The sequence below is a fragment of the Eublepharis macularius genome, chromosome 4 (assembly GCF_028583425.1).
Source record: "Eublepharis macularius isolate TG4126 chromosome 4, MPM_Emac_v1.0, whole genome shotgun sequence".
Classification (NCBI taxonomy): Eukaryota; Metazoa; Chordata; class Lepidosauria; order Squamata; family Eublepharidae; genus Eublepharis; species Eublepharis macularius.
The window spans coordinates 31,190,371-31,210,001 of NC_072793.1; the positions used below are offsets into that span (position 1 = coordinate 31,190,371).

A 19,631-nucleotide genomic window follows, 5' to 3' on the forward strand; every position below is an offset into this window, starting at 1 on the left:
ATATGTTCATTGCATTACCATGCTTAACAAGCTTTGATTTATTACTCAGCCCCTGCCAAGAGCCCTTCTCACCTTCTTATCGCTCAGCCCAGAGACGGTATCAATATATTGCTCCTGGATCATGAATGCTGCCAGATTGGCTGTATAGCTGGCCAGGAAGATGACGGCAAAGAAGGCCCAGATGAGTACCATGATCTTACTGGTCGTGCCTTTTGGGTTTTCAATGGGCACTGAATTGTTGAAGACCAGGGCCCAGAGGAGCCAGACCGACTTGCCAATTGTGAAAGAAGGGCCTCCAGGTTCTAGGAAGGAAAAGGAAAAGGACTGAAGAATGGCATGACTTCTTTGCTAGGCGTACCATGCTTCTTTAGCCTCAGATTCTGTCCTCACAATCCAGCAGCATATGTTTCATGAAAAAATGAAAAGTATTCTCTGTTGACTGTCAGTTTTAAAGTTAAGTAAGTAACTTTATGCTGGAAGGAGAGAGGCTTTCCCCTCTCATCTAAAGTGAAAACATTCATGAGCTTAAAAAAAACTGGGGGGAAGATAAAAACAACAATGGAGAAACTCTTATGGATATAATTTACAATTAGATCTATTGCTGTGTCACTTAAATACCAAAGGCAAAAGTTCCTTCTAGAAAGAGAGAGAATTAGTTTCCCATATGGTAATTGCTGTGAGCATTGTATATGCTAGATATTGGAAATCAATCAAATTTCCAAATGTTAAAGAGTAGTTTTGATAAAGTGTGGGAATATGCCTCCATAGCTAAAGTAGCTAATTATATTTGCGTGAAGGGGAAAATACATAATTGAATGAATCTGTTTGAAACTGCATGCTGTTTATTAAATTCTGTAATGATAATCAATTCTGTTCTGATGTAAAGTGTCGTTTTAATATGTTGTAAATTCAATTTGTAAGTTAGCACATTATGAGCCTATGCAATGGTATTAATACGTTTTTAAAATAAAAAAGGCAAAAAGTTAAATGCACTGAATTGGAGCCATGCTTCTAAGACTAGAGAGAGTTTGTTGAAATTGATCTGTCCTTCCTTCCCTTTTCTTCAGAGATCCCAGCACCCCCACCCCCTGACAAAGCCATTGCAGAACATCTGGAAGCCACCTAGAACCATGTGGCATAGAGGGTACAGAGGGAAGGGGGATTGGGTGAAACTGACCCCCTACCTTTACATGAGCTTGCTAAGCTCTCCAGAGATCAAGAAGAAAAGATTTTGGCCAATTCCTCCTTTCCTCCTTCTTTCTGCAGCCCCAACCCCCCGCCCCGTGGCATGTAGGGTCCCCAGAGCACTGGCTTTTCACAGAAACAAGAGGCCGCAAGATAAAGGAGGGAAAGATCAATTCAGCAAACTCCCTCCATTCAAAGAAGTTTGGGTTCAGCACATTTTTTTAAACTTAGTGTTGACTTTCAAAATATTTGTTCTAAGAATTCTGATTACCTACCTGGGCTAGAATTTGCTTTGGAAAAAAAAAGTTACTTCCATTATTAAACAAAAACCTGCACTTAGCAAGTTGCGTGAAGAATTGTTTTTGTTTGTCCCCAAAACCCCACCAAAGACTTTGATTAGGGTATTTTATGGTCAGAATTAAAGGTGTTTAGTTATTATATTCAATTTTTGTTTCCATTAGTTTCAACTGGGAGCACATTTCTGCATGTGATTTTGGTCGCTCTGCTAGTTTTAGTATCAAATCAAAATCAAATCAAAGCTAGTTTTAGTATTTTTTGCTCACCTTGGCTGACTGCTGACATCAAAGGCTGGTTGGGAAAAAATGTTCCAAAGAACCAGAATAAGATGGGGGTGGTGTGGGGGTGGGAATCAGGGTTTAGTTCCCCTTGCCAATTCTCCAAAATAAAGTGACTTTAAAAAACCTATTGTGTTGAAATTGTGCCAAATGTTCTACCAAATCTGGCTTTCAATCCCAACCCGTTAAGATTCCCGTCATTTTTCAGTGTCTACTGATAAGTTTCCAGCCCCCATAACGGCAGAAAAAATTTCAGCAATGGGTTTTAAGAAAAGCCCAGCATTTCTACGTTCTCAACAGTTTCATTCTTCCCAAGCTGGCAACGATGAGATTCTTTTATAGCTTCTACATTAGGAATGCAACAATATATTTAAAAACCCTGAAAACCGAGAATTGGAAGAAAAAAAGTAACATTCCTGAGAGGAAAAAACCAGCAGGATCCCAGCAAAACACATCCTGCCAGAGTCTTTACGGAGCTGGATGATGAAAGCTAAAAATAGGCTGTATATTTTTACTCCAGGCTCTCGGCTGCTCTCTCCTAGTAGTTACCACTTCCCTCCTCACTCTCAGTGTCTTTCCCTATGTTTGCTCCCTCCTCAACATCAAGCTCTCCAAGGTCAACAGTGAGAAAATCAGAGTGCTCTCTGGAGGGGAAGGAAGAATGGTCCAAGGAGGTAACGGACAAGGAGGGATCCTCGCTTGTCACACAACAAGCTTTTTTCCCCGTTACACACGTCAGGATTTATATGTTTTAATGAGCATTTATCAAGAACAGGGGTGATGTGGCTGGCCCGGGGCTGACAGCTTCTCAAAGTGGCTGTGAGAAATCCTCTCCTTGGCTCGCTAAAATGTGGAAGCTGTGAGCAGGAGGAGCCATTCACGGAGTTTATGGGCTGGGGACAAACCAGGCAGACTCGTCTGGCCAGCAGGTGACAGTTGAGACATCAAGATGCTGGCGCAGAAGTGGACTGAATCAGTCTAAAGTGGAATTGTGCTAGCACACCATGCTCTGGACCCCACGAAACCTGACCTAGGCTGCAGTTCTGCAGGCAAAGCTGTTAGCAGTCAGACCTTTCTCACGCTAAGTGGGCAGTTTATGGATGTAATATCAAAAATTCCTTCCTTCATATGCCATAAGCGCAAGGCACTACCAGGCCTAGGGTGGACAAGAGCATGGAAAACTACAAGAACGTGAGTTATAGGTGGCGGACTGACTGACAGCCCTTCCACGCCCTGAGAGAGGCATAACTTAGAACAATGAGGGTTTCCAAAGAGAACTCAGGACTTACCTTCTCCACACCTGGCTTCACTTCCCCTCAACCACTTAGCTAGATTAAGCGCTCAAAACCTGGGAGATTTTCCCATCTGGTAATTGCTGGGTCATCAAGCACCTTTTTACACCTAGAAGTCCACCCTAGATAAACTTATCAAGCCTTTCCCAACTTTTGCGCTACATCCGGACAAACCATTAAGTCATTGTCTTGGAGAGAAGACATCAGTTTGCCCCAGGATGTTTTTCTCTGTAAATGAACTCCCCAGACACCCTCTCTGTGTGCATGTTCTGAATTCATACACCCACCCTCAAGTTCCCTTGAGCCTTCTCCTCATGAAACTGGTCATTTTGCTGCTGCTCCCACGGACCCCTCCTTCTTCAAGACTGGTAATTATCACCCCACCCCCAATTATTTTCTCCCATTTTCCTCCCTGATTTTCTTAGTTAGCCTTGTATGTGTGCTGTGTGTATTTGTATTATTGTCCTTTTTATTTCTTTTTTAATAAAAAAAATATTTCCTACTGAACATCTGCCTGACTTGAGAGTTCTCTAAGGGAAGAATCCCTGTAAACATTGGTGGAGATTCCTAGTTACCCCCCACACACACACACCTTTTCTCCCTTAATGCTAATTCCTCCAACTAATTAAGGAGACCTCCTATTTGGGTAAAGCACTAAAGGCCAATTGCTGTGTGACTAGGAGTATTTTCATTGTATTCTTGCTGATTCAGAACAGATCCAAGGTAACAGCTTTCAGAGGGTGCTGTCAAAGACAATGCCCATGTGCTCTGCACATAGGCTGATCAGACCCAAAGGAGGACAAGCCTCTTGTATTTTCAGTGCCAAAAGATAAGGCTTGTATTTTCAATAGCTGCACACAAATCAGAATACAAGGAAGAGTATAGGTGTACGTTCTAAAACTCCAGCTGCTGCACAAATTAAAACAAAAACAAAAACAGCAGCTCTGTTCTTGTACTTGGTCATCTAAGGCATGCATGCCTATACACACACTACCTTGCCTTGGGTGCATGTGACTATTGCATGTGAACTAAGTGACTATTAGTGTTTTCCAGTTTCCTCTGCGCATAGCTAGGGCTGCTTCCGATAGTGACGTGAAATGTGGAAAGTATTTGTAGGTCTGTGATGTCTTTCCATATACATTTAACAACCACTTGTTGCATGCAACTTTAGCACAGTTCTTTACCACATATAGTAAACTCCCCATGTGCTCTGCCTAAATGGTGATTACTTTCAATCTCTTCCTTGTGGTTCATGTCCAGATGAAAACAGATCTTGGCACAACCAAGTAACAAAAGGGTATCTGAACAACTATCTCACATAAAATAACATCACTGGATCACCAAAGAGTATTGAATCCCTTCTGAGATCTGAAAGAGCCGTAAATGAAACACAGAAGAACTCTTAACATTGGCAACTGGGACACGGCTTGTTACGGATAGATGACTCCCGTTGGTGGAGGCTGAAGTAGGCTTCTGTTTGCAAAGAATGAGGGGTTTTTATAAGAGACTGGGACTTGGTTATCTTTTGCAACTCCAAGTATTTTCCTTGTCAGTGAGGCCCAGGTAGTTTCCATAAGGGAAGATGCTTGTGTGGTTTCCCCACTGTTGGTGCAGCTGCCAATACAATACAGTGCATTGGCAATGGCGCTTCCACAAGGCAGATTTCCCTGCAGTCCCCCAGCAGCATCCATCTCCCCTCTTCCAGGCCACTGGAGCTTTCCTGTTTTGTTTTGTTTTTTAATCCGCTACTGTATATTTTCATATTGATTTACCATTATGACAATAAGTATAATAGATTCTGTGAATCTCACACTTTTAAAAAAGTGTCTAGCCCCTTGCATTGCGGAGATATATGCCTTTCATCTTATATCTCTACAATGGAAGGGAATAAAGACTGACTTTACAAAAAAAAATGAAAGCTGGGAATTCACAGACTCTTGTTACATTTACATCCATATACTGTTATAATAATAACAGTATTAAATTACCAATTTTTAAAAAGTCCCCCATCTGCCATTTTGTGGCAAAATCCTACCTTTGCCACCCACTTCGCAGTCAACTCAGCTTTACTCTCCTCTTTCCAAAACTTTCACAGCAAAGCAGATTTGAGAAAGAGCAGAGAAAAGGTGGGGACACTCTGGGAGGTGCATGAATATATCATGATGCTGCAAGGGATCTGCAGCAAAAAACCCCAAACCCCTCTTCGCAACAGCATTTAACCTGGGGCAGATAACCCATGTGGAAATGCCCCCCCCCAAAGTAACTGAATGTGATTGAATGTTGGCTGGTTGGTTCTACATGTCTTTCAAATCGTTCAGGTTTTCCTAACTTTATGATGACCTTTGGCCAATTCAGAAATGTACTTACTTTTGCCACTGGTTAAATTCTGATTGTAGCCAACAGGGCTGAAATATTCAAACATGAAGACCGTGATGGCAACCACCGTGAGACACATGACAAACATCATTACCCACACGGCTGGACTGTAGGGTTCTAGAAGACAAGAGGGAGCCAGTCAACCCAATGAACACCAAGCTACATATCACCCATTGATGTTCTCCAGGTGTAATTTACAAGTACTACCCCAGTTTCCGAGTGGGAGAGGCAGCCCCTCCAGCTTCCTCCCTGAAAGAAATTAGGATATCCAAATTTTGGTCCTCTCCATCACCTTCTAGAAATAGCTACAAAAGGGTGCCATAAAAGACAGGAAGACAATCTCCTACCCAACCTGTGCAGTTTGAGCAATACTAGTAACAAATATACATATATACAAAACGGTTTCTACCCTGCTGCTGAATTCTGACCGAGCACCATACCAGACTTACATATGTCTAAGACAAACTGAGTATTAAAATAGCACTCAGTGCTGAGGGCTTAAAAAGCAAAACTTACTCATACTGCATTTATGAAATCTTCCTGACATTGTACCATAGTAAGACTCACATGGTCCACTGCGCCAGTTTGGATGGAGAAAGAAATCAAGATGATGCCAAAGATGTAGAAAATGTCCTTCTTGACCAGTTTACACTTGCCTGTCTTTCCAAACTTCTGTAAGATTCATCCGTTTAATCTGTCCCTAATATTAACCAAAAGTTCTCGCAGACACGCAGGAGTAGAGATCAATATGGTCGTTGTGAGTGCGTGCAATGATTTTGCTTTTAATTTTCAACATCTGTCTCCAGCATTCCCATACTGTTCCACAGAGCCAATTCCAGTCATACTTGTTGTGTGCATGCCACTTTGCTGTAACAAACTCTGCAAAGCATGTCAAGAAAATGTGCATCCATAAACATTGTAGGAATGCACTAGTTTCAAGCCCACTCTAAACCAAAACTGAGTGGTCTTTTTTTCTTTCCCTTCACAAAATCTGAACCCTTAATTGAAAGAGTCTGTTGAGCCCGAACCAGAACAGACTCCAGATGGGGAAAATCCAGATTACAAATTCAGACTAAAAAGTCGACTAAAAGAAGTGCTACAGTGTTACACGCACGTTTTCACACATGCACTAGCTCTAGCCTGAATGCATCACTAGTACATAAAACCTATCTAGAATTTTTTTCCCCCTTTTTTACTGAGTACGGACTTTTGCGGCAACTTTGCTTTTTTATAGAAAACAGGAAATAGATGGATAGGGAAACAAAAGAGAAAAGACAAATGTATAAAACTGGCGGGATAGTCACTCCCTCCAAAAGTTACTTCACTGAAAAACGCTTAATGTGCAGAGGTGGTAGGAGGAACGCAGACATGTGCCCCCCTTGTGCAAGACTGTCAGTAAAATGTACCAGTCAAGAAACTACAACACATTTTCAGAAGCATTCAGGTAACCTAAGGCACCTTAAAAGAGGTCAATGTGAACAGGCTCCTGAGTCACTGTGGTGGTTTTCAAGAAGCACATACACACCTCCAAGCTACTTGTCTGCCCTCATGAGACTGATAATGGAAAAATTAATAATCAAGTCACTTGTCAAATGTGTTACATGCACCTTGGTATACAAATAAAAAGGTGTTTTGCAAGGCTGACACAAAAGCAAGTCAACATATGAAACACCATTACTGTGACACAGTGCTTGCTTCATGGCTGCACTTTTGAGAGAGAGAAAAAAAAGAGGAAAATTCATGGTAATAAATGATAGATCATTTTCAAGTTGTTTTCCACATTTCAGCGAATGAATATTCACACTGAACACCTGATTCCAAGGGCTGTTTACAGTGAGTCTCATGAAAGTCATTCCCATCAAAACCTATTCTAAGGAAATAGGACTGCTTGGCTGCTCCCAGGGATTTTCTGTTGTGTCCCTTTAAAACTACTATCTAACCAGGAGATGCTTCTCCCACCTATTCCTTCCCTGCCTGCCTTTCCTAGACCTGCTGCATTTCAGGTGTTCATGCAGTATAGCAACTGGGAAACAGAAATGGGCAGCGGAGGGTGGGGGGATTGAGTGGGTCAAAGCACTAGGAGGTTAGGAAAGGGGTAAAACCCACAACGGCTGCCTCTCCCACCCAAGCAGAGAGGGATACAGTCAGCTCTGCAATACGGCACAGCTTCCTCTGGGCCTTCAGGAGCTCTGTGGAATGTAGGTGGGGGGCAGCAGCTGGGGCTGAGAGAGGCTGCTTGCTGTACTTCCGAGACTTGGATGCGTTGAAACACCAAATCTCATCCCCCTAAGTAAGAGTCATGGAGGAATGATCAAAATGGGATGAGAGCCAGGTACTTACCGAAATATATACATTAAAAGAGAAGAGAAAACAGAAAGAGAGAGAGACCAAACTTGTCAAATGATGGCAGCAGTGGCGGCCGGGAGGCGGGGAGGGGGGAGACAGCCTCAGCATTAAAGGGCAGGCTGAAGGATGGGATTAATTCAGGCCCTCAAAATACAGCAACCAAGGCCCATTTGTCAGCTTGTCCTTCCCTGTCTGGGAGGACAGAAACTTTATCTGATGGCATCAGATGCATTTCATTAGCATGTTGAGGCAGATGAGAGCGAGACAGCAAAGAGTGTGAAATCTAACCAGAAGAAGAGTCCCCCGTTTCCACTAGGTTTCACTTTTGCTCCCTCACACACACCCCAAAAGGATTGTTGAGGTGGGGGAAGGCCGTCCTTTTCATCTACTAGGTTCCAATCCCTACATATATTGTTCATGGAGCTTTTTCACTTTGAGAGGCTCAAACGTTTCCAGTGATTCCAGCAGACTTCATATGCCCACTTAGGGGTGCCCAGGGCTTTTTTTCAGTGGGAACGCGGTGGAACGGAGTTCCGGAACCTCTTGAAAATGGTCACATGGTTGGTGGCCCCGCCCCCTGATCTCCAGACAGAGGGGAGTTTAGATTGCCCTCCGCGCCAAGGGCAATCTAAACTCCCCTCTGCCTGGAGATCGGGGCGGGGCCACCAGCCATGTGACCATTTTCTCCGAGGGCAACCCACTGAGTTCCACCACCTCTTTTCCCAGAAAAAAAGCCCTGGAGGTGCCCATTCAAAAAGATTAAGAACAGGTGCTGTATCCGCTGCATAGAGATGGGGGATGGTAGTCCAAGAAGCAGGCAGCCACTATGTTCTGTGAGAGTGAGATGGTCCGGAATATGGAAAGGCCCCTCTTTAGGGAAGAGAAATTTACCATTCACCTGCTCAGAGAAGTACCTCCCTTAGTCCTTAGCTGAGTGGATTTTTTAAAAAAATCTGATCCTTTACATTTGCTAAAAGGTTATATGTACATTTTTTTAAAAAGTTTCTGTCATAACAATGTACATAGACATTTGAAGGAAAGTACAATTGCATACATACACACACTTCATTTCCAGATGCTAATTATCCTAGCCGTCTACCTCCTTACACCACCAAATACTAGCAGGTGCACAAAAGGAGACAGTTACTTCAAACATCCATACAACGTGCAAGTGACTACACTCAAGCAGGGGGAGACCAAAGCCGGAGAGCAGTGTTTCCCAACCTGAAAGTGGGTCGCAGGCCAGCCATCCTTAATGGCAGGCTCCTGCCCTTTGCCCCCTTCTCTTTCACTCCTCTTCTTCCTTGCCAGCGTCTCACATTCTCACCCTGTCCTTTGTGACAATGTGTGTGTGTGGGGGGAGCTGTCTGGCAACTTGTAACTTTACAATAGTAGCTGTCAGAAGGGGGGAAAGGGATGGACAATAGCGGGTGGGGGGGAGCTGTTCAGTACATGGAAAAGCAAGGAGGAGACAAAGAGGTGTGGTTTGAGCATAGGCTCTGTCTGGCTGTTCTCCTTCAGTATCCCAACCTCTTGCCCAGCCCCCTGCAGTTCCTCACTGCCCTCTACCTGCTGTGGGAGATGTATTCAGGTGAGCCACTCGCCACACACCTCTTTGCCAAGATCCGCCATCTTCCCACATTTCCTCAACCCTGCACCCCACCCCACCCCAGTGCCTTCTCAATCTCTTGGGCCAGCTCTGGATGGGTCACCATACAAAGTAAATTTGGACTTGTCAGTCATCATTCTGTAAAGGTTGAGAACCACCACTGTGGAGAAAGATACTGATCTTGCAGAAGTCCCGTTCCCAAGGTAGGGGTCCAACAATCCAGGCAACAAATTACTCAGAAGGGAAAAGGGCATGATCCGCATGACGTAACAATATACTGGGAAATAAGCTGCTACACGGCCATGGATAATTTGGAACCAGTTAAAAGGGCACTTTAGAGACAGATTCTGAGGCCAGTTACAAGGCAAGCAGCCAGGTCCACAAACAAACATTCTTTTCTTTCCAGGTTTGGAAAGAGAGGTGTCCATGTGTGCCACCTGGCTGGTTGAAAGAAAAAAGTGGGTGATTCGGGGTCCTGAGACAGGATGTATCCAGGTAGGGAGTGGGTATATTTGAGGGCAGTCTCAGACGGATTGATGAGAGGTGAGCAATTCTATGTAACCCAAGTTAGATCAAGATGATTATATGAGGCATGTGACATATAAGTGGCAGGTTTCCTTGTGGCTAAAATTAAACTGATTAATCACTAAGAGGCCTTTTTTTTACTAATGGCCAAATACTCGGCAAAGCAAGCATGTCTCTAAGACAGCCTTATTCTACTCCACTGAGCATGATAGTATTAGGGGCAGCCCTACCCACTCTACCTTTTGTCATGGAAAGTGGGTTTGATGACCCAATGCAACACAGAGAGAAGTCCCAGCAGCAAGGTGGGGAAGGGGGAAGGGGAGAGAAAGTGCAACAGATCCTGTTGCTATCATATTTTTCAAATGTAATTATTTCATAGTTCAGATATATCTGATGTGTACAATACTGCATTTCTCAACTTAAGTACCCATTGTACATGTTAATTGTGCTTGATTGTGGAGTGGGCCAGGCAAATCTCCATTATTCCAAGAAGCAGTCCACACCTCAATTTGAAATTCAAGACCTGTCAATCATTGCTTGCGTCAAAAGGCAGGCACAGCTGTATATGTCAATGATAGCATTGCAAATCTTTCTGCAGCATGACAGCAAGATGGCTCCCCGTGGTAGACGGAGCTCACTTGCTCCGTACCCTGCTGTGAAGTGCTAACTTGCATTATATAACATGTGCGCCTGTTTTTAAACTGCCAAATGATAGAAGGCAGCCACAGGATACGTTCTTGCAAACAGTCAGCCCAAATAGCCATATGCAAAGGGTAACATTTCATAGAAAGCTCTTGCGTAAAAAGGTATTAATTTATCTTCCCCATGGACATTATAACTCGTAATCTGCTTCAAAAGCACCTGTTTTTCATCACTGCTATTCTGCGATTGCAAAAAGCCTAAGATGCTTCCATGGTTCATTGCCAGGATAATTCTCTGTGCCTAACTTGCCTCCCTCCAGTTTGTTTTAGTAACTGAAGCTTTTGGCACAGATGCTGGACGGCTGGTGGAAGGTTGGTGCTAGAGAAATGTAAGAAAGGAAGTGGCAGCTTTTGTTTCACAACAGGAAGCAGGAAAGGCAGATCTAAGAAGCCCTGCCTGACTGGGAGCCAAGCTACAAGTGACGAATTACACTTGCATGGCAAGTGAACAGACTCACATGTATTCCTCCCTGTTCACTTGGCATTCACTTGCTCTCCACTAGATCAAGTGGAGCGCAAGTGAATGGCAAGTGAACACGGAGGAATACACGTGAGCCTGTTCACTTGCCATGCAAGCGTAATTCGTCACTTATAGCTTGGCTCTGGGAGGGAGGGATTGTTAGGGGAGCTAATGGGAAGTCAGCATTCTCACCTCACACTGATCAAATTGTCTCTGACAGAGAAATACAGAGTGGAAGGCAAGATACCCTGGCATCACCCTTCTTTTAAGGCAAAGGAGAGATGGGTAACATAAGTCACTGGAACCAGGAGGTCTGGTTTGGCCCATGCCCCTCACCTCCCAAGTGCTGAAATGAAAAAGTGTCCCATAGAATAAGGATCCCAGGGGCAGGAGCTGGTGGAGGGAAATGGCTGAATAGAGTCAGGGAAGTCTCCAGACCAAATTGCATCCAGCCACCGACTGCCTCAAAGTAGATCCCACTTGCAATGCAGGGATAACAACACTAGTTTATTTTACATTGCTATTATTAATATTACCTTAATCCATAGTTAATGCTAATCAAAGTAAAGGTACATTTTGTATTGCCTCTGTGTATATTCTCTAATATTTACTTCTTTATATAGCTGCATTCCAGACCCCAAAGACTGCAACTCTGAAAACAGTTAAGGTAGCTTAAACTCCACTGAAATAAAAACAGAGGCAATGGAAGTTTTTCCTGTCCAGAGTGGGCAGAGATTTAAGAAATCTTCCTTCCTTCACTGGCGAAAATTTACAGCGCTTTTTTAAAAAAAATGTAAAATCATACATGAGATACAAACTAAGCCCAAGTACATTCAGCATTCCCTGTCAAACAGACTTGAACGCTGGCCATGCAAGTATAATTTTTCACTGCTTCCCTCCACTTAAGCCACAGCAGCAATCACTTCTTGTCCATTACAGCTCTTAGACAAGAGATTTCCCAGGCAGTTGAGTGAGCCCTCCAAGGAACCTTGCAAGCTGAGGGCCAAACTAGATGTGATGTGGACACTGCCGTTGTTTGAAAGGGGTTTAAAAATGCCACAGCACAGCGGGCTGAGGCGTTCTTGTCCTCCTGTGCCTTTTCAAGTGCTGAAATGGCTCCCCGGCCATTTCAGCACTTTAAAAGGCCCGGGAGTGGAAGATCAGAACACTTTGTTCTACTGCTCTGCAGGTCTGATTAGGATTATTCCCTTGCAGCATTTTTCAAATTGCCTTCTTAGCTTTTAAAATGGAGCCAGCTCTAGGTTTGACCCAGGGATGCTGTCACCTCTAGTTTGGCCCTGACACTCTAACCGCTACTCCATGGTTGCTCTTGTATTTGAGTTTCTGTACCTTGGCCCTTTGCCTCTGCAACTTCAGAGTCCTATAAATAGCATGCAAATTGCCCCCCAAAAGGCAACATCACCAGGTGCCATGTGTAATAGAACATGAGTATGACTGTGTGACACAGGGCTTTTAAAAATGTTTCTGCCTGCATGACTTAGGCTGCGATCCTAAAGACAGTTTCCTGAGAGTAAGCCCTATTAAAGAACACTGTACTTCTGTACAGTAGGCCTGTCTAGGATAGCTCCCTTAAAGTAAAATAGCCCGAAAAGTTTTGAATTCTTGGAAATACTGAAGTTTTAACCACAGCGAAGCATTCAGCACTGAGTACCAGAGGGAGTGCCAAGCAAATTTACTGGCCCACAATCAAAATGAAAGCTTACGTGACAAACATTGTTGAGCCTGCATAAAAGCTTAACCCTATGTGCTGCCTCCTACTTGGTATCTTTTCAAAATCAGGATGTCACAATGTGATTGATGCATTTGGCAATTGACAGAGAGTCCAGCCAGGCAGATACAATGGAACAGCTATCAGTCATGATGAATAAGTGCAGCCATAAATTTTAATCCAACAGTATGTTTTGTCCAAGTAGCATGAAGTGCTCTATAAAAACACCGATGAAACCTCCCCATTCTCTGGCTTTCCAGTGTCTCTTTTGCCTGTAGGGACCACGGCGTGTCTGTGTGGCCTCTATTATTTCACATTGTCAGTCACCGACAAAGTTGGGGAAATCACAGGGTTAGAAATATCAATTGGCTTTCACAGAACAAGAGGAATATAGTGGGTACAGAAGCAAGAGAGGAAGTGCTCAGGTGAATGCTGGCATTATCTCCATGAACAGACTTGGCTGGTTTTAACTGATCAAGGCACAATCAGGCCTTTTGATGCAATCTTGCCTGTAAGCATTCTTCACTAAGGGCATTCCCTACAAAGGCATGAAAAGGTGCCTCTGCTACGGAAGCAGCAGCGAACAGGACAGAAGCAGGCAGGAATGGCCCCCCACATGCCCCTGTCCCCACCTCCACCCCTTCCTCTCGTGATTTGCAACAAGGTGACTACAATCGTGCACTCATACACATCGGTGGGCAACCCCCCTATTCCCCTTCACAGCTGACCCATGGTCAGAGACACACACATTAAAGGGCTATTTTGAAGGCTGACCTTAGCTTCACCCCCTACATGGATCGGCTGTGGGTGTTGCTTCTACACACAGGCTCTGTGCAGGATCTTACCCATTATCCTACCTCTCCACTGAGCAAAGTTTGAAGCTTTTCTCCAACCTAAGGAGGAAGAGCTATTTAAACTGAAGGAAGCTTCCTTAGGCTGGAGGAAGGCTCCTTGGTGGAAGGTTGGACCCATGCATCTCTGCCCACTGCCATTGCCCCTTTAAAGTCATAACAAAACAGGTTTTTCCTTTGCTCCATTTTAAAAGGGAAAGTCAAAGGAGCCCCGTAGGACAGTCTTTGAATGAGCCTGTCATGGAGGCTCCCCCAAATGTGGGGGCATCCTGCTGGCCACATGGGGCAAAAGCCCCATGCAGAAACCACACAGAAGAGTGCTTGCAGAGATTCCTTAACCACACAGGATACATGCAGTTCTCATATGAAACACAGAATGTTCTGTGCTAATCCAGGCACAGAATCGCAGACCAGTTGCTCTAGTCCAGCTCTCAAGAATAAAAAGATTCCCATGGATCTCAAGAATAAAAAGACTGTCCATGGAGACAATCTCATCTTTAGAAGCTCCAAGAAAGGAGATGCTACAGTTTCACTGGACCACTTGTTCTATCGGCCAACTTTGAAAGGTGTGAATCACCACTGGAGAAGAGCAAAAACGTTTTACAAAAGGAGAAGGGATATCTGAGAAATAATGACCTCTTTAATTTAATTTATATGCTAGGGAAGTTATTAGAACAAACAATGAAACCATTCATTTCCAAGTATCTAGACCTACATGGGGTGACTGCTAGTGTTCAGCATGAATTTGTTAAGAGCAAATCAAGCGAAGGTAAGCGAGTTTCCTTCGCTGATGGGATAAGCTCATGTAGCAGATAAGGGGAATGTAATGAATATCATATATCTTGACAGCTCTGCCTCTTCCAAGCCCTGCTATCTTTGTGCAGTAAGGGGAATAGCTTGTAACCATGCCTCTGATTATATCTTTTGCTGTCAGCCTTTCCTGATACCCTTTCCCTTTAATATTTCCATCTACATGACTTCTATTGCCAATTTCCAGAGCAAGCTGCAAAATATTCTTTTCATACTCACCTTTTTTTACATCTGCTATTAACCTTGGTCTTTCTTTTTTTCCCACCAGCATCTCAAGCCAAGCACCATCTTTGTTTTCTCAATCAATTCCTTTATATCCCTAACTACCACTGAATCTCTTTATCAATTGCCCACCTTTCTGACACCTCATATTTCGTTGTGGTTAGAGCTAAATCAAAACTATTCATGGTTTTTCACAAAGATTTTCATTGACAAAGTCTATTCGTTGATAATTTAGGGCTCTTCTTGCAAAAACGTCTACTTATTCATTTACATTGCCCTTTCCTGCCCTCGCTCTCAATGACTTCACTTGTTCTCAGTGATGTCATCACACAAGCAAATCTGACTGGCTACACAGCACTGTGATGTCATCTCATTCATTGTGTGATCCCTGATTGGGTGGAATTTCCCAAGTCACTAATTTAGGAAAGAGAAAGACAAAGGCAATCAGCACAAATGGACTCAAAACAGCAGCCATCAGGGGAAATAATGGCACCACACAGGACAAAATACAGATTATTTGCAATATATTGGGGGGAAATATTTCCAAGTCCTAAAGGTGTCTATTTTCAACTTGAAAATAGGAACTGGAGCGTATTTGGTAGAGTCTTAATTGTGTGTGTAAGTACACTGTATGTGAATTAAAACTCCTCCGTTGTCACTAGTACATAGGAATTGGAATTTTCCTGGAAAATAAGCCAACATCCTTCTTGCTAAAACTCAGCACTCAACATTCATTCTCATTTCAACATATCTTTAGTCGGGTTGGCCATACCTAGAAAAGCAGAGGGTGAGACAGTCCCGTTGCTTCTTGCCACCATGACACTGATGCCAGTCTCCACAAAGGGCACAGAGAAATCTACTATTTGTGAGCGCTCCTCATTGATGGTGAGCGACCCAATGGCCATGTCGGCTCGCTTGTAATACACCTGGGGCAGGGGTGGAGAAAAACAAAGTATGAAATTATGCACATAAACCCACATGCACCCCCCCCCTCCCGAGAAACACAACAGGTCTAGTTCTGTGCATCTTGAGCCCTTCCTTGTCCCATTCTGAGTCACTTAGCAAATGGAAGAGACTGAAGAACTATCCATATGAAATTATCACCCATATTTAAACAATCCTCTTAGCCCACAGAAAGCTAGTACGTCAAGGAGAAAGCCTAGCAGCCTCCCTGACATGCTTGTATTCTATGTGTATAGCTGCTCTTGCTGGTTCCTAGCTACATCAGCCCACATTAACTGGCTGTGTCCATCTTCATGATTCAGCACAGATTATATTTTAAGCATTCCAGCACAAATGCTCAGGGATGTTTGTGACGGAATGCTGAATCTGGGATGCATCCTGTATGAGGCAATGGAGACAGGGGGCTATCTTGTAAGGAACGAATCACATGCTATTGATTGATATCTTCATTTATTTTTATTTATTTTTTTAAAACCCTGAATTTATAGGGGGCCAAGGGAGCAGCCAGGCTAAAACCCTCTCCCTGACATGCTAATGCTATATGTATAAGTTTTTTTAAAAAAAATATGGCTAGTGCTGTCATCTTTTCCCTTTGTGCCTATTAAAAATACAATCTTTTTAGCATTGCTTTCCCTTAGGACTATCACAGGCAGTTTCTCAGACCTAATTATATTTTGTTCCACTCTTGCAACTATTAAGGGAGAAGAAGTGACTGTTGCCATGAACTGTATCAAGGTTTTGTGTGTTCCCCACAACTCAATTAAGCTTTTGGGACCATGCAGGGTAATGATGAGTTCCATCAGGCTTAGTTTCAGTTTCCCAGAACGACGGGAGCTGAGGCCACCAATCAGAGGACTGAATCAGACATGGGCATAAAACCAAAATGGGAGCCTTGTGACCCTTTAAAGGCTAACAGAGTTACTGACATGGAAGCTTTTGTGTCACGAGTCTCCTTTTTGGTTCTGCTGTGACAGACTCACGTATGGCTTCCCCACTGGAATCAGTTACAGCCCTTGGAATGAATTCTACAACACAGAGGTTCAGGTTCCCAGAATACAGCCGTGCTAATCAATGAGATGGGGGAAGGAGGCAGGGCTTGGCTGATGACAAGAGCACAAAAGCATCAAGCCTAACCGGTGGTGGCAGGGAAGCAGAGTGCTGAGGCAAGGCTGGGTGGTGGAGGAACAGATGAAAATTATGCCCCATTTCAAAGTCACAACATTCAAGTTCAGCTTGGGGGATCCTGCAATTCTGTTTTTGAAATTGTATTCTGAAGAATGTATTTTAAAAATCTCCAGGTCCTCCACTCCACCCACTCCTTCCCTTCCTGCACCCACTACCCATGCAAGGGTTTGAGGGGCCACTGGAAAAGATGCCTTCTGTTGCCTCCACCCAGGACATCACCTCCTCTTTCTTGCATGCACACATGTGCATGTTCTGTTAAACCTCACTGATGCCTGCTAGGCTATAAGGAACAGAAAAGAACTATGCTCCATTGGCTCAAATGTCATTCTCACAGTGCTCATAAAATTGCCCCAGAAGCCCATGAAATGTAACAGGGGTTTTTGGATGATCTCCTATATCCTATTGAGAGTGGACAGGAAAGGCACAAGGAAAGGAAGATGGCTCCACTGCCAGCCAAGAGCCAACTCCTCATGCCAGTCCTGCATATGGGAGTTTTGGACAGCTGACCCTCCTTTCCATGGGTCTGGCCACTGGCAGTGGCAGAAGGAGGTTAGGATCAGGGTTGCAGTAATTTTTTTTGCCTCAGTTTACTAAATGTGTCTACCATAGGATCCCCCTCTCCCCAAGTCTGGAGTCTAGCAATATTCATAAAGAATATTTGCAGAAGTCTTATCATTTCCTCTCTTACTGGATATTTTAATAGCCTGACACCCTGGTACAAAAATAATTCCTGTTTCTGACAGTTGCTTAGATAATAAGTATTCAGTTCAGACTCAGGATTGCACATCTAATGCCCCCCCCCCCCGCATGATGACAAGCCTAGCTCTGCATTCTCTCTCAAGGAGGCTTCACCATATTTGCCAACATGCTCCCTCCGATGACTCACGGCAGTTTAAGACACATCCACAGCAGCCAGTTTCGATGGATTTCTGGCTCCTTTCTAGGCTGATGCAAAGCAGCAGAAGCACTCCAAAGTGGAGTCTGGAGAAATGTTTAAATATTATCGTCCCATCCCTCAGGAAAACCTGATCCTCCTTAAGTTACAAATCAGAAGGTAATAGATCTGCAGGACTGGAAGAGACAGCAACATCACCTAGTCCATACTCACAGCTCTCTACACCCAAACATCTTTAACCTATAAACCCATATGGTTCTACATACAGTAGCCACAGGCACAGAGTGGAATGGACTAAGAAATAAGTTGCTTGAGAGAGAATGAATACAGTCGAGTCAAACGAATGGCAAGGCTGAGAAAAGGCATTAGTCCACTACCCAGCCTGGCAAATTGGCACGTGCGCTCCACCGTCCCAAATCAAATCAGGCCCAGGTACACCTGAGAAATTACACAGAATTCACAAGGCTCATCTCATTGAAAGTCCTTGTGGCAAACCTGGGGAGGATGGGAGAGTAAAGTAACCTTGGCACATGTGCTTAAAAACTTGCAAGCAGAAGTACTTGGAATGTCTCCCTTGTGGTTATCAACCTCAAGGTAGAGTGTGGAGTTCTCCTGGGATTACAGCAGATCTACAGATTACAGAGATCAGTTCCTCTGGAGGAAATGGCAGCTTCAGAGGAGAAGCAGATGTCCTAGAGTGGCTACAGTGGGTGGATGCTCTAGGACTTCTGATTATCCTATAGTATACCATAGAGAAACTAATTGAAAATGTAATGACATTAAAGCACAGAGGTCCTTTGGGGACTGAGAGGGGGTGGGACTACTGTTGACTGATGTCCTATGGGTTTTCACTTTTCTCCTTAACACTGAGAAAACCTTGAACAGGATTTTAAGAGGGTTTTTTAGGATGAGCAGAACATAACTGGATAGCAGCCATTTATAACAGCGCAAATACTTAGGATCAGAGACATACAGAACACATGCATATGGAAGTCTACAAGTGATATAAGGAGAGGGACAAAAATGGAGGAAAGCAATATGTGGAGGGAAATTTAAATTTGAAACTTGAATTTTGGTAGGAGAAAGGGGAGGATTTGGAAGAACTTACCTTTGTCCTGGGCATTCCAGCGCAGGGTGTAAATTCCTGCTGAGCTCCGCCCTCAGCCCAGACTCAGCCCTCCCCAGGAACCACTGCCAAATCTCCAGGAATTTCCTAAGCTGGAGTTGGCTAGATGCCCTGCTTGAGACCTTGGAGGATTGCTGCCAGTTACAGACAATACGGAGGAACACGGACCAATGGTTGGACTCGATACAAAACAGCTTCCTGTGTTCATATTCATCCCCTTACCTCACCAATCATGCCATTCCAAAAACCATCAACTTTCTTTCCATGTTTCCCATTTGTCACCAGGTAGAGGTCATAGGAGAACTTCACTGTCTTGGCCAGCTTCTTTAAAATATCAATGCAGAACCCTTTGCAGCAGAGTTTGGTATAGGGTGGATCATCACCACTGAAAGGAAGATGTTAAAATCACACACAGAAATGCTGGTTAGTCCTTTGTCTCTCCCCTCCCCCAAACTGTCATGTTGGGGCCATTCCACCACTTTGGTTGTGGGGCATTCTCCATCTAAATCCCTAGACTCTTGAATACACAGAAGCAACAACACTATTTATTTACATTTATACACCACCTTTTTCCACACTGGGGACCCGAAGCAGCTTACCTCAGTCTCCTCTCCTCCATTTTATCCTCACAACAACCCTGTGAGGTAAGTTAGGCTGAGAAAGTTTGACTGGACCAAAGTCAAGCCTGACTCATCCAGATCCTCGTCTGATACTAACCTCTACGGTATACAAAGTTAGGGCTACTGGCTCCATTGCTCTGCTTCCGGTGGTTATAATGCAA

At 43.9% G+C, this 19,631-nt stretch overlaps 1 protein-coding gene across 1 annotated transcript in view; it reads right to left on the reverse strand.

Annotated features, from left to right (window-relative positions):
• GRIN2C (glutamate ionotropic receptor NMDA type subunit 2C) overlaps positions 1 to 19,631 on the reverse strand; it is a 70,263-nt gene that overhangs the window by 24,688 nt on the left and 25,944 nt on the right. The window contains exons 5-8 of the mRNA XM_054976309.1: positions 19,073 to 19,235; positions 15,454 to 15,607; positions 5,420 to 5,545; positions 73 to 302 (exon numbers count right to left, since the gene is read on the reverse strand). Coding sequence (XP_054832284.1) covers positions 73 to 302; positions 5,420 to 5,545; positions 15,454 to 15,607; positions 19,073 to 19,235 — 673 coding nt within the window. The remainder of the gene's footprint in view (positions 1 to 72; positions 303 to 5,419; positions 5,546 to 15,453; positions 15,608 to 19,072; positions 19,236 to 19,631) is intronic.